Raw genomic sequence first — 15,013 nt, 5'->3', positions numbered from 1 at the left:
CTAGTGCTAGATGAGTCAAGCTATTCTTTTAGGTCTTCTATTCATGGGGATATTCATGATTCTATCTCTACTCCTAGCTCTCATAGTATACCTGGCAGCATTCATTTGGGTTTAGTGCATATACTTGGACAGTGAGACATTGCACATGTACATAGCGATGATTTTGTTGAGGTGAGCCCTCGTAGGAGAGAGAGGATCATGTACATGGATCTAGAGATATTTTCATTTAATCTAGATATCTACTTAGATCCATTGTTATTAGAGATAGATCTGTCTTGGGATCTAGGTCATATAGAGGCATCATGGATTGGTATAGATCATTCCTATAGGAGTGACCTTAGTGATCTTGGAGATTCCGAGGATGGTGACTCTACTTACCTCTCATGTGTAGACACACTATCCATCTCCAATGACGATGAGGTCTGCAGTGATCCTATTGATCATATTCCTACCTTGATGGATCACACACATAGAGGATCTTGCACTTGAGGATGCAGTGCATGGCCTGGATCGTGCTTTTATTCACATCGACACAATGGATCATGCCTTCAATTGTTCGAGTGGTGCTTTAGTGGATGACGGCATTGGTTCACACTTGATCCTACACAATGCCGACTTCGAGCTATGTTCTTTTGGCTCCCACGGGTGTCGCCACCACGAGCCATGTTCTTTGGGACAGGGACATTTTGTCATTTTCCTATGGGTGCATTCTATGTCACTTTGGGCACATGGTTACCGACTATGTGGCACATCATTTTGATGCACCTATAGCACATCTTAGTCATGGCATACACGATGATTCTTATGTGCCCGCATGTTTTTGTTAGAAGTCATCTCCTGTCTATACATATACACCAGGGTCTCTGTTGTGGGTGTGCCCGCCCGTATTAGGTGTTTTCTCATTTTTCCCCACTCTCCATATTTTTCCCCCATTTTTTCCTATTTTTCCATGGCTTGGGTGGCTGCCCTGTGATGGCAGGATGTCCCAGTAGCTGGCCGACTGCATGTGTTCACCTTCTGGAGCAGGCCGACTATTGTGATCTGGTCGTGGACCTCTCAGATGCTGGCCGACTCTTTTTCTGCTGGCCGACTGGTGACATATGCTGGTCGTGGGCTTTTGTGTCCTGTCGGCTGTCCATTCTACTGGCCGACTTCTCTCTTGGGGCCACATAAATGGCCCCATAGCCCCCATGCCATCGTATCATGTTTTCGGGATTTTCCTTGTGTATATAGAGCAGGTTACACGCCTCTCTCTCTCTCTCTCTCTCTCTCTCCATTGCTGTATTTTTCTGCACTTGCTCTTGTGTTCTCAGATTTTGTCTTCATCTCTGCTACATATTCTGACAGTTTTTGCATTGTACAATGAGCATTGGAGCAGCAAATATCGGTTAGTGGATTAATGATTGCCATCATCTCAATCAAAAGCAACATTATTATTATTTAAACTTTCCGAGAGTATGTATCTGCCTACCAGAATCACTAGCTTACTCAAAAGAAAATAATAGTTTACGCACTTCACCCTTTTGACGGCCATTCATGCTGCTAGCATCTAGCTTGTAGTTATGTTGAGGGATTAGCTCTACTTCATTGGATGACCTTTGATAATCCTGCAAATGCACCCACAGACAAATAGTCGTGCAGAATCAACAACCAAAAACAAAAAGATGATATATCAACACGTCTCTTCAACAGCAAAAACACCAAATCAAGGATCAATTTAAAAAATATGAGCAGACAAAAGCAAAGAAAAATGGAGATGTACGATTGCATGAACCATTAATTCCTATCTGCCTGTAAGCTAGCCTACAATGGTGGTGTAAACCTAGAACACTCAAAGTATGCAAAATATTTTTCAAAAAACATAGCTTAAGCACAATAGAAGACAATGATAGTGAAACCTAGGAATGGGGATCTTGGAACCAAATCACTACTAATACAAATAAGATAATGGAATGACAAAAACAGCATTCGCATACACATTGTGTCGAATTTCCATATATATTTGCAAGATGAAAACGGTATCACAAACAAGTGGTTTGTCAGTGTGGGGATCACCACAAGGGAGCTTCGGCCAAGAGTTCCTTGGTGCTCCCTCCACAATCCTTGCTCCAAGCCCCACTTTGGTCCACATCTTCACCCCACAAAACACTCCTCACAAATCCACGTGAAGTTTTGTGAGGCAAGGAAGACCGGGCCGTCCCAAACTGGGAAGCAAGAACCCTTGACAAGCTTTTCATTGCTCCAAAAAGGCATTGCCGAATTTTGTACTTCAAAAGCTGCTGCTTTTTCAATAGGGTAGGCACCACCAACGACCGAAGGTTTATAGAAAAGTGAAGTACTAAGAGAGGACGGTTGAAACAACAAGGGTGTTCTTCCTGGCTATGGGCACCAATGACAAAGGGGATTTTGACTGGGAGTATTGTCATGTGCATCATAGATGCCATGGACATTTTCAGGGCTAAATCCAAAAAAGGCAGCCAGATAAAGAGTAGAACCAGGATGATAGAGCACAGAGCACCTTTGGCAGTGTAGACTGGAGACAGGCGTGGAGAGCAAACTGAAGGTCAAATGACTGTCGGCTGCAGGACAGGTGTTGCTGGCTGCACAGATGGCTGTCGACTGCTCATGGACGTGGTCAGCTGAACCAGAAAATAGGGACAGCAGCAGGCGCAAGGAGGAGGACCAGTCGGCTGAATTAAATAGCATTTAATTCATTTATGACTGGCCGACCAGCAGTCGGCCAGTCTACCAATTGTCCAAGGGGCCTATAAATAGGCAAGGATGCTCATTGTTATAATCATTCACTCCCTCTAGGGGTTTGAGTCATTAGGGGTCCCATAGAGGACTGTTTTGGTGTATTCCACCTTTTTCAAGAAGGCAGCCTAGGGCTGCAGACAAGTACTTTTTTGTACCATATCAATATACTGAATTTCCAGTACATCTCTCTCTGTCTACTCTCTCTCTATATCTGCGTTTTGCATCAGATGTTTTCCAAGAGTGTTTAGGGCTGAAAGAAGACTCTCAGAGCTTCCGCGTGTTACATTGGTATCAGAGCATCACGCTCAGCAAAACTAAACACTGATTCAGTCCCAGATGATGGTCACGGGTCCAAGGTACAGGAAAGTACACGGATTCAAAGCCCAAGGCAAGAACACAGATCAGGAAGAACTCCCAGGAGGTTTGTTGGTGGTGTTCCACATTGCCAGAAGGGGATGGCAATCTTGTGAGCCAGATAGGTTCTCAGGCAACGGTCCCAAGGGAGGTTTACCCTCCAAGGGTGATGTGAGAGTGCCAGACTCATTTCTCAGGAATGAAGACCAAGACAGTGTTCAGAGTCGGGGCAGGAATGGATGGTGGACTAGAGGAAAACACATGCATAGATCTTCGTCAGAGACAGAGTGGTTTGGAGAACAGGCCGGATGTTCAGAGAAAAAGGGGTGCTAGGGATGGATGATGACAGAGGGACTTCGGGAAAGGATTGGGATAATGACAGTCATCCAAGAGCAGGTTGGATTCCCGTCATCGAGTTTAGCAGAGGGGGATGTCATGTGCATCATAGATGCCATGGACATTTTCAGGGCTAAATCCAGAAGAGGCAGCCAGATACAGAGTAGAACCAGGATGATAGAGCACAGAGCACCTTTGGCAGTGTAGACTGGAGACAGGCGTGGAGAGCAAACTGAAGATCAGATGACTGTCGGCTGCAGGACAGGTGTTGCTGGCTGCACAGATGGCTGTCGGCTGCTCATGGACGTGGTCAGCTGAACCAGAAAATAGGGACAGCAGCAGGCGCAAGGAGGAGGACCAGTCGGCTGAATTAAATAGCATTTAATTCATTTATGACTGGCAAACCAGCAGTCGGCCAGTCTACCAATTGTCCAAGGGGCCTATAAATAGGCAAGGATGCTCATTGTTATAATCATTCACTCCCTATAGGGGTTTGAGTCATTAGGGGTCCCATAGAGGACTGTTTTGGTGTATTCCACCTTTTTCAAGAAGGCAGCCTAGGGCTGCAGACAAGTACCTTTTTGTACCATATCAATATACTGAATTTCCAGCACATCTCTCTCTCTCTACTCTCTCTCTATATCTACGTTTTGCATCAAATGTTTTCCAAGAGTGTTTAGGGCTGAAAGAAGACTCTCAGAGCTTCCGCGTGTTACAAGTATGCACCTGAGAGAGAGGATGTACTATGGAATGCCCAAATAGCAAGTAGATTTACAGCCCAAAGCAGTTACGAAGAGCTAGATGTGTAAGCTTAACAGTGCACAGCACATATCCATGAGGGGGAAGGGAGTGAGATTATGTTAGAACCGGCTTGGAGAGAGAGATGATGCCAAAAAAGGCTGCCGGCTGTGTGCACCAGGTATTGCTCGCCTGTGTACTACTCCACAGGGGAGAGAAAAATGGCGCGACTGAGGGGTGCCGGTTTGTACACCTACGGCTGCCAGGTTTGTGCACCAGCTCCAAAGAAAACGAGATTCCTAAAGCAAAGAAGTGGACTGTGATTTGACGTTGCCCCATGGTAGCATAAAAAAGTGTTTCATCCCCTACTAAACCTACAAAACATTTCTGTGCCAAAACGTTTCGAAACAAGGCCAAACTGCTTAGCTAAAACACCGTTTCACCAAAACTTGTTTTTTTAGGAGAAAAAAAATTCAAAGGTTTTTTTCGCTCAAAACCAAAAAAATCACCAAAATCTTCCCCAATTTCGCATTTAGCTCTTCAATTTCCACTGCTTGTACACCCAATTGCTGATTTTTGTTGTGATTTCCCCACAAAATGCCCAATTCTTACATTTCCCCAAATTTTGACACTTTCTATGTTATAGATTATATCTTAAATAATAAGTGCCCCTCAAAACCTCTATGTTTCATCAAGAGAGACAAACCGAAATGAAACGCTTAGAAACGACGCGCCAAACGAAACGTTTCTTGTGACTATGTCTACCGGCTTGTGTGGGCTATCCCACAGGAGAGAGCCCACACGAGAGAGACTGGATGTGCGCACCCACAAGAGGTGCGAGAGGGAGAGGTTGGCCATGCCCTTCCCTTTGTGCCACGTGGGAGCTCCTTCAGTCATGGTAGCCACCCTAAGGTGGTTGGCCTTTGGGAAACACCACACCAGGCTCAAGATTGAACTCACAAATTATTTTACAAACAAAAAGTCCATGCCATTTTTGATGACCATGGTGGTGCCCACCCACTAGTAAGTGTCCACCACACTAGAGTGTTGAGGGCATTCTTACCACCTGTAAAAGCCCACAAGCAATGTCAACATATAGATTTACGAGTCGGGTCTGACAAGAAGGCGTGACAGGCTTGAGCATTATTGGCTCATCCAAGCCATCTGAGCCCTTGGTTCATCCAAACCCAACTGTGTGGCCCATCCAGGCCAAACGTTTTGTCAGTGTCCAGTTGGTAACATTCCCTCCCCCCCACCCCCCCCGGCGCACCCCACCAAAAAAACAAAAAAACAAAAAAAAAACCTTATAGACAGTTGTCCGCAACTAAAAAGCTTGAAAGAGGTATGGGTAATCCTAAAGTATGCCTCATCTACCCACTTTGCATCAATGGCTCAGTAGTTGACAAACTTCACAAGATGATCTTCTTAGACAACTAAAAAAATGTGAAGATTTCCAAGCAAACATGGGAGATTTTACAAGTTAACAGGCTATTAGCAAGAAGCTATGGTGTGAGCAGAAAATGTTAAGAGCAGCTGGGACACTGGTGGGTAGCTAGAAGGGATAAAATGAGCAACATGCAGGTCCAAAAGACACCAAAAGGGAAAGCTCCAGAGCTTGGCTGCACAGGTTGAACAGTACCTAGGAGTGCATTGGAGCTGGAGCAAGCCTGTAAGGAGAGGAGACAAGCCAAGCAGGTGGAGCTAGGCCTGCAACAAGCAGCCAGAAAGGAAGGCCGGGGGGGGGGGGGGAAACATACAAACTTTGTAAGAGGGGTTTCTGGTTCCTTGTCCTTTACATATCATTTTTGGCCACCAATATCACTTGGCATCAATGCTTCTTCTTATTTTAGCTCAAAATTAACCTGACCTTGAAATGTATCCACCACTATTAGTCAGGAGTCATCAAGGACCATGAAGTAGCATACCTCACTTTTGTGGGTCCATCGATGTACACCGGTTCGACCTGCAAAGGCATAGTAATGCATGTGTTGTGCCTTTGCACCACCTCGCTCAGCAGTGAGGTCTTCACTCACCTATTGGCACAAAAAATAAAACTTACATAGGCTAAACAAAAATAAATAAAGCAAGCTCGTTGCATGCCGCTTAACTAACAAAAACAAACACCAAAGTGCAATCTTGGCTCCCTGAATTTCTATTCACAAAGCTTCACATCATCAATCCCCCCAAATCATGTGCTATGGCATCCCCACCCATGTCATGAGTCCCCAAGAGTGCATGCAGGTTCATGCATAAAGATATGTCCATATTCATGGACAAATCTTCATGGATAACACCCACACACAAAGCTATTTTTTGTCAAGGCAGCTTCTTCCTTATTGTCCTTTATCGCATTAGAGACCTAGCTAACCATTGCAATCAAACCAAACAAGCAAATTCCCCTTTTTGCTTCCTTTGAATAATAAAAGGGCATCGCATCACAAAAGAAGCACTATTAGAACAGAAAAAGTTGTTTGATATAAAACCTCTTTGTCTTCTGCTGAATGACGATGGCGTTCTGCTTTTTTCTCAGCCAACAGTTCTTCCTCAAAAGGATCCAAAAATAACTGAAAAAAGAATTAAAACAAAATTTGTAACTTAGGGTGTGCAAGCTAAGTCTGGCCGTACATCTACAGCATGATCAAGGAATTAACCAATCCCTAATCATGTTTGAAGTGGTTGATTGATGGAAAAAGCTTAGCAATCATGTTGTTAAATGGTAAGTAATCCATTCTGTAATTATTAACAACTTAATTCTCCATAATCACACCCCTTAGTTTTGCTAATACCTGTGGTTGAACTTCCATGCTTCCACCGACAATGACAAGTCCGGTATCCCCGTGCTTCAGTGTGTAGTTTGTTATGAGAATAGACACCTCCTTATGGCGAGCTTGTGTTGGGAAATCTTCCTGGAAAAATATAACCTTCGATTGTCCAACAAATGTGCGATGGTTTTACAAGGTCCATAAAAGAAATGAATGATAAGATATAAGACACCTCTAAGTCTGCTTCCCATAGCTTCTTCAAATTATGGTCATAGCAGATGATGCTCCATCCCGCTGTCACAACCACCAAAACTTGTTTAGTGATGTCACCTTCCCTGTATGTGCGCTGAATGGAGCCTGTTGCCATTGCCACCGGCAATCTCCCAGCTGCAATTCGTACTTTCTCAGGCAAAAGTGACACCTTTGCCAAGACACGTGCCTCACTAAAACCGTCATCAATACCTTTATGATGAGGCTCTAAGACCTGCAAATTGCCAATGAGTGTCTCAAATGTAAGCCTTAACAATATGTGTAAAGCATCCATGCAGTTTTTCAACAGCTTGCAGGTGCCGAGAGTTGGCCACAACAAGGAAAAGACAATCCAACACTACAGGCCTGCCATTTCTTTTCCTTGTGTTGCTTTGAACATGATGGCATAGAAGTGGTTCCATCTCATGGTATCAAATGGTGTTGGTTATTTTGTGTGTTGTCAATACGAGTGCTTTGGGAGATGTGTGCTTGGGTGGTTTTGCTTGTTTGAGTGGAGCGCTTTGTACAATGTGTGATTGCATCTCTCTGTGGGTGAGTTTTGTACAATGTGTGATTGCAACTCTCTATGTGTGACTGCATCTCTCTCTGTGTGTTTTAAAGTTTGAGTTCTTTTGCCCACAAGCACATAGCATCGTGTGTGAGGGATGAGGGCTCCCATAACAGGGACAAGAGTTCAAAACCCTCCCCAGCTTACACCCTTGCACTACACAAGCATGCATATGCAACTCTCAAATGAAAAGCTTTTTTTTTTTTGTTTGGATAAGTGGGGGGTGTGTGTGTGTGTTGTGCGCGCGCTCTTAAAATTGCTACTAATACAAAGCAGAGAAATATACACACCTGGATCTCAGCATCATGTGTGGCAACTAAAACTTCCTTGTGTCCATCGCCATTAAGGTCAGTCACCAGAGGCGGTGGGAGGCGCTCTGCTTCATGCTTGAATGGATATGAATCATCAAAGAGATGAAACCATGCTTCTCTGAATGAGAAATTTCCTTCATTCTGGTGGTGATATTTCCAAAATTGCCAAGAATCAAATCCGGGGGAAAAAAACTCAAAATTTTAGATGCGTAATTGTACCCTTTTATAAAAAATCAAAATTTTAGATGAGTAATTGTGCCCTTTAAATATCAAAATTGCCTTTTTTTTAATGTACAAAAGCATGTGTTCCCCCCTGGGCACCCAAAACATACACACACACACACACATAAAGAAAATTCATTGGGAATTATCACTGTAAAAAGAGAATAATGATCAATCAAATTTATTTTTAAAAAAATGGAAGTGTTCCATCTGTTGAATGACATATATACAGTCGTTTTTTTGAGAAACTCATTTTTTTTAAAAAAAATTAAAAAATCCTGATTTAAATATCTTGCAGGATCAAAATCTCATGGAAGAGCTCCCCGTATGTTTTGCCCTACACACCTCTCCACCTGCCCGCTATCTTCTCCTCCCATCACTCTTCCCCTTCTTCGCCCCTGTACCTACCCACCATCTTCTCCTCCTCCCTTCATTGCTCCCCTTCTCCTTCTTCCCACCAACTTCTCTTCTATCTGCATTTCCCTCCTGCCCGCCATTCACCATGCCCCCCTCCGCTCTGTTTGCCTGCCCTTTTCTCCGTCTCTCACCATCTTCTCCCTTCTCTTGCCCATGCCGGACCTCCTCCCACAGATGTCAAGATGAACCAGTACTTGACGAAGCCAAAGTGATGGTTCCAAAATAGATCTTTTTGCACCCTTTAGGCTGCTCTCCCGGCCGATGGGGGTGGAGGATGATTGGCTTGGGCAGAAGCCATAATGCCAATCAAAGGGCACTCGAACACAATTTTTTTTTCCCGTATGTTGATGCATGCAAAGAAGCAGGATAGGCAAGAGGAGAGTGTTTCAACCAAGCAACATGAAACACATCATGCATGGTCCAACTGGAATGTAACTTCAACTTCATGGACACTTGTTGATCTTCTTCAGAATGGGAAAAGGTCCGAAACTCCAAATGATAACTTTGGGCATCACTTGCCCACCTGTTTCAACCTTTGTTTCGTAATCCTGAGATAAACCCAATCCCCTTCCGAGAATTTCACATCCCATCTCTCCTTGTTGGCCTGCCAAGAATAGGCCTTCTGCGCTTTAGCCAACCTATCTTTCACAGACTCCAAAATCTTCTAGTAAGTCTCCGTCACGCAGTTACAATGTCTTCGTCAATAACGACTAGAACAGTCTTCCAAACACTGCCACATATGGACTCCTACCAATAGTTGAAGAAAAAAAATCATTCCGAACAGCTTGAACCAAAGGCAAAAATGGTTCCCACTTGCCCTGTTGATCGTGAACATAGCACTTTAGCACATCAAACGCCAATTAATTGTAAATCTACGTCTGGCCGCAGTCCATCTATGGATGGAATGCACTAGAGAAATTCAACTTATTACCAAAATTATCAAATAATGCTCTCAATAAATGACTAGTACATTTGGCATCATGATCTGATACAATGATCCTAGGTATGCAACCGATTGGGTACCAATGCCGAATAAATAGTTTGGCAACATCTTCAACAGTCACATTAGCCCTGCAAGGAATAAGCATAACGAACTTGCTAAAACGATCAACCACTGTTAAACACTGCATGTTATGCTTTACCTAGACTGGGAAGCAGATTTGGCAACATCTTCAACAGTCACATTAGCCTGCAAGGAATAAGCATAACGAACTTGCTAAAACGATCTAAACACTACATGTTATGCTTTACCTAGACTGGGAGGCAGATTTGTCACAAAAACCATAGGGATATCTGTTGGGTAGGAGGGAAGCTAGCCTGCACACACACACACACACACAACCTCAAGCACAGAGAAACGTGAGAGTGCTAGAAAAGATGTACTCAATAATGATGTGAAATGAAAGTACAAGTGAGTACTAAAAAGCCTAGGGCTAAGTGCCCAACACACATAAGTGTTATTCACACGGGGAAAAAACCTGTGTCCAGTCAAAAGGGAAAAAGTGCCCGTGAGTAAGCTGGGTTCACACCTGAACTAGCCGGGAGTGGACATGACCAACAAACCCCCCTCCAGTGAATGGTGTGAACGGGTAGCAAGAGGGTGATAAAGCTGTGAATGCTGCCCTGCACTATGCTCCACAGTAAGAGTGAACTGCAGTGCCAATGGAAAAAGCAAGCACTATATGACGGGGAAAAGGAGAATCCCCAATGTCATAGCGCTAATGCTAGAGCACAGTAGTACATAAATGCATCACCAGAAATGCATGGCAAAGATCATGTGGACATCAACTGCATCAAATCAAGAGGCATCGCATAATACCCCCTTGAAGGCAAGTACCAAATGCCAAGCTGAACTGCATGTAATCCACATCAATGCTCTGTAACTGCACCAATGATAAGCATAAGAAGAGGTAGCAGATATACGTATGTGTAAAGGCAACAGGATCCAGAAGTCATGCCTGTGAGACATGCAATGTAAGCTGCAAGAGTGAAACTCATCAATGGAGGATCCGATGAGGAAAAATCAGCAATGGTAGGGCTGATAAAAGTAAAATTCAGCAATGGGAGAAGCTGAAAATGGGGAGAAAAAGTGGGGGCTCGAGGCGGGCATCGACCAATGCTATGAGAGGATAGGGAAACTCTCAGCGATGCCATGATCAATGGCAAGTGTAAAGATACATAATCCCACAATGCATAATATACATGTGACATGTCAAAACCATGAGTGCAAGGCAACACTGGCCAGGTGTGTAAAAGGCACTCCCAGTAAACATCACATGTGAGAAAGTGACAATGTCAACACTGTAGAAACAATCCCGCTGCAAGGGAAAACAGCATAAAAGGCATCTCCAATACCAATGTTGGGTAGGAGGGAAGCTAGCCTGCACACACACACACACACACAACCTCAAGCACTGAAGGGCAGCAGGGGGCAAACCCTAACCCTAACCCTAACCAAGCTCTGATACCAATGTTGGGTAGGAGGGAAGCTAGCCTGCTCACACACACACACACACACACACACAACCTCAAACACAGAGAAATGTGAGAGTGCTGGAAAAGATGTACTCAATAATGATGTGAAATGAAAGTACAAGTGAGTACTAAAAAGCCTAGGACTAAGTGCCCAACACACATTCACACGGAAAAAAAAAAGCCTAGGGCTGAGTGCCCAACACACAAGAGTGTGTTCACACAGGAAAAAACATGTGTCCAGCCGTCTAGTCCTACACCAACGAGCTCCATCTGTGTGGATTGGATGTAGGACACTATTCCTTTCCTACTTAATGCATCGGCCACTAGGTTACCTTGCCTAGAAGATACTCAATCATGCCACCGAATTGCTGGAAAATCTCGCTCTAGCAGTGCTGCCAGTCACTCCATTGTGCACTTGGCATCGTCTGAAGCTGCAAAGCCTGATGACATGTGGGAACCTCAAAATCCCGCTAGAAAATGTTTCCAATGCTTAAGGGCCTGAATCACGGCTAGGAGTTCCCGATCATAGATCAAGTAATTCCGCTATGCAAGAATAAGCTTATGAGACTAGTAAGCTACTTGATGACCATTCTACTAGAACATAGCTCCAATGGCGAGTCAAGGTTGTTAGAGGCGTCAGAGGCATTTGGTATGAGCCGGGTATGGTACGCGCCTCCAAAGACTAGTATTTTTTAGAGACGTTAGAGGCGTGTTAGAGGCGTCTGTTTTATATATATATATATATATATAGTGATAGATAGATATAATATATATAGTGAAAGTTGAGAGAGAGAGAGAGAGAGAGAGTAGAGTGTGTATGTATGAGCCTTGAGGGAGGGAGAGAGAGGGTGTGTATGAGAGAGGGAGAGAGAGAGTGTGTTAAAGAAAGAAAGCTGTATTAAACGTCTGCAAAAGGCCAAAATGACCTATGAGACCAAAATAGTCCATCCTCATCATCTGGATACATCATCAAGATTCAAGGGTACAAAGTAAAATGAAATGAACTGAAATGAACCAGTAGCGTATAGAGAGAGCCCCAAAAGCGGGTATAAAAAACATCATCATCCTAGTGTGTTTGAAGTTTGAACTTTGAACTTTGGTTCTCGAGAAAGGCTTAAGGGAGGGAGGGAGAGAATGAGGGAGAGAGTGTGTGTGAGAGGGGCTACCGTGGGCCCTTAAAGTCCCCGTCAAAAGCCTCAAACCAGCAAAAAATTTAAAATTAAAAAATTTGTGGGCTCCTCGATCAGGCAGTCGTACGCGTCGTACGCCTCGAACTGTTAGAGGCGCTGTCATGGCCCTGTGAAAATGGAACAGTACAAGTGTGGGCATGGTGGTAGCACAGTCAGAATATTTTATGATTCACATGGGGGGGTGCCCGGACAGAGTTTAAGATGTGTGGACATCCCTAGGTGTGAAGGGGGGAACTAGAAACATTAAATTTTAATGTTTATTAAAGTTTGCCCCTAGGCCTTAGTGGCCCTAGGGACTTATTAAAGTTGGGGGCCCTAGGGATTATTTTGGGGAGGAGCCACTTTTGGAGTAGTGCTTCTCTCTCCTCCCCCTCTCTCTAGCTTTTTGGGAAAGGAGTCGTGGAGGAGCCTTCAGGCGCATGTACACAGGCGTGGAGAAGCTGGAGAGCAAGTCGACTGCAGATCTTGGAGTGCTGCTGCTGTTTTTCTGAGTGTAAATCAGCCGTACAGCACTGTATGGCCAGATCTGTGCAAGTACACTCTCTTTCTCTCTCTCTGGTACAAGCTGTGGGTCTTCTTCACTGCTGGACTGGCTGCGCACAGGACCAGAACAGGCTGTGCAGACAAAGTTCAGCAAGTACAGTACTGTACGGCTGCCGTACAGTGTACGGACAGCCAGGTACAGCAAGTACAGTTGCTGCAGGCGGTGCAGACAGTTGCTGGACAGGCCTGGTTACACAGATTCAGGCGACCAGAATCAGGACAGCTGGCTGCTTGTGCAAGTACGATTCCTGGCACGTATCCCGAGGTGGTACAGACGGGTACGGGGCTGTTTTTCAGATCTGTACATTCAAAGTCAGCATAAAGGTGAACAAGGGCTGGATATTCATGAACATAGACATCATGTCGATGGCGTTCAACTGATGGAACTTTCAGCTTCTCTTTGCCTTGGATTCAGGACTGTTTTGGGACAGTTTATGGGCTGTTTTTGCTTGGCTGCAAATTCAGCAATGTACTTGGGTTTCTGGCTACAAGTAAAGGTCATGTGGTTATGTTTCTTGGCATGGGAGTGAAGCAAGCTCGCATGGCTGCGTGCTCATGGAGCAGATTGTTTTCTTCCTGCTAGAAAGGAACAGTGGGAACTACAGCTATGGGCATCTCTATGTTGCCAGATGTTTCATGAGGGAACAGGCAACTAGATGTATGGAATCAGAACAGGAGTTTCAAAGGGAAACAGGCCTAAGATTTTTCATGTGGAAACAGGTCGTAGGTTTTCTCGAGGAAACATGTTTTTGGGTTTCTCCAGGAGATAGGTCACATGCAGGCAGAAAGTACAGAAGTGGACACATGTTTGGTACAGCCTTGCTACTGACAGGACAGGGGACAGGGAATCCATGACAGAGATGGATAGTACCCTTGGATGGTAGAGAGGGTTTGTACAGGTGTGTCAACTGTATGGTATGCTGTGCTGTGATGCGAGTTCTCTTTTGAGAGACAGTTTGGGAGTCTGTGTTGTGATACAGGAGCACTGGATGTGTCAGGGTGTGATGCTGTTCATAGTGTGAGAGGCTATGGATGGTTGTGGCAGCCTTGATCATGGGAGAAAGCTTCTGTATGCAGACTCAATGTGAGAAGAGTCTTTCGATGTGAACAATGGCTGGACTTGTTTGTGGATGCCGTGTGGACAAGAAGCCAGATGCAGGTTCTTTGCAGGCTTCAGGAGTTCTACTGGGACGGCTGAATTACCAGCCTTATATTGTAATCAAAGCTCTTAAAATCAATTAAAGAAATACCGCAAGGGGCGCCACTGCGATTTGGGGCCAATCGGTGTCCGTGTACTGTTTGCAGGAGCACTCTAGCTCCCCCTGTTTGTTTTCCTTTTCTAGGTCCTCAATGGCGTTGAAGTGTTTTATGTGCGAGTGTTTGTTTCACCGCCCTTTTTGGTTTCTGAAGGCCGGTTTACAGGCGCGCCTCGTAACAACTATGGGAGATGTTACTCGCATCGGTGATTACTTAGAATGGATCATCCCATGAGGCAAGCCCTAAACATATCGTCATAGGGAACGGCTTTCCGGAGTGCAGGAAACGTGGGAACGCCAGCTTACTTTTGTTCGGAGCATGGGAACGCCTGAGTCAGCTTGTCACATAGCGGGCGTTCCGGGAACGCCTGGTGCGAATGCAGCGTACGAAGCGGTGACACGAAGCCAATTAGTTTTTTTTTTGCTGTTTTTTATTACTGCCACATCTTTTGGCAGTAATGTTTGGCCACGTCGCTCAATAAAGAGCACCTAACCCACTTGCAAACGGCCGGCCATTCGACACGCGCCTCACGCTAGTCGTTGAGGGACTCTGGCAAGCCACAAATTCGAAACGCCGCACGCTAGCCAACCTGCAGAAGAAGCATGTTGCCAACCTAGAGCAGAAGCGAAGGCTTGCACCATAGGCATAGTCACCAAAAACGAGAAACGGGAACGGAAATGTTTGAGGAATGGAAACGGGGAAACGAGTTTTTAGGGGTAGAAATGGCCGTTTCCTGTGACAACATCACTTGGGAAACAAGAAACGGCCATGGAAACGGATGGGGTCTTGAAACGGAGAAACGTGTTTCTAGGCGCTGAAACAGCCGTTTCCTCT

The 15,013-nt window shown here is 44.9% G+C and overlaps 1 protein-coding gene across 1 annotated transcript in view; it reads right to left on the bottom strand.

The window, feature by feature from the left end:
• The window catches only part of LOC147625635 (uncharacterized), a 53,278-nt gene that overhangs the window by 32,468 nt on the left and 5,797 nt on the right, over nucleotides 1-15,013 (bottom strand). Inside the window, exons 3-8 of the mRNA XM_086817156.1 lie at nucleotides 8,055-8,216; nucleotides 7,180-7,431; nucleotides 6,972-7,091; nucleotides 6,669-6,749; nucleotides 6,111-6,218; nucleotides 1,515-1,607 (exon numbers count right to left, since the gene is read on the bottom strand). Of these exons, the coding sequence (XP_086673282.1) occupies nucleotides 1,515-1,607; nucleotides 6,111-6,218; nucleotides 6,669-6,749; nucleotides 6,972-7,091; nucleotides 7,180-7,431; nucleotides 8,055-8,216 (816 nt within the window). The remainder of the gene's footprint in view (nucleotides 1-1,514; nucleotides 1,608-6,110; nucleotides 6,219-6,668; nucleotides 6,750-6,971; nucleotides 7,092-7,179; nucleotides 7,432-8,054; nucleotides 8,217-15,013) is intronic.

This window comes from Cibotium barometz, chromosome 23, assembly GCF_041138505.1.
Source record: "Cibotium barometz isolate CiBa-2024 chromosome 23, ASM4113850v1, whole genome shotgun sequence".
NCBI lineage: Eukaryota > Viridiplantae > Streptophyta > Polypodiopsida > Cyatheales > Cibotiaceae > Cibotium > Cibotium barometz.
Note: the sequence above shows the minus strand (reverse complement) of the source record. Positions and strands in the feature narration are given on the sequence as shown.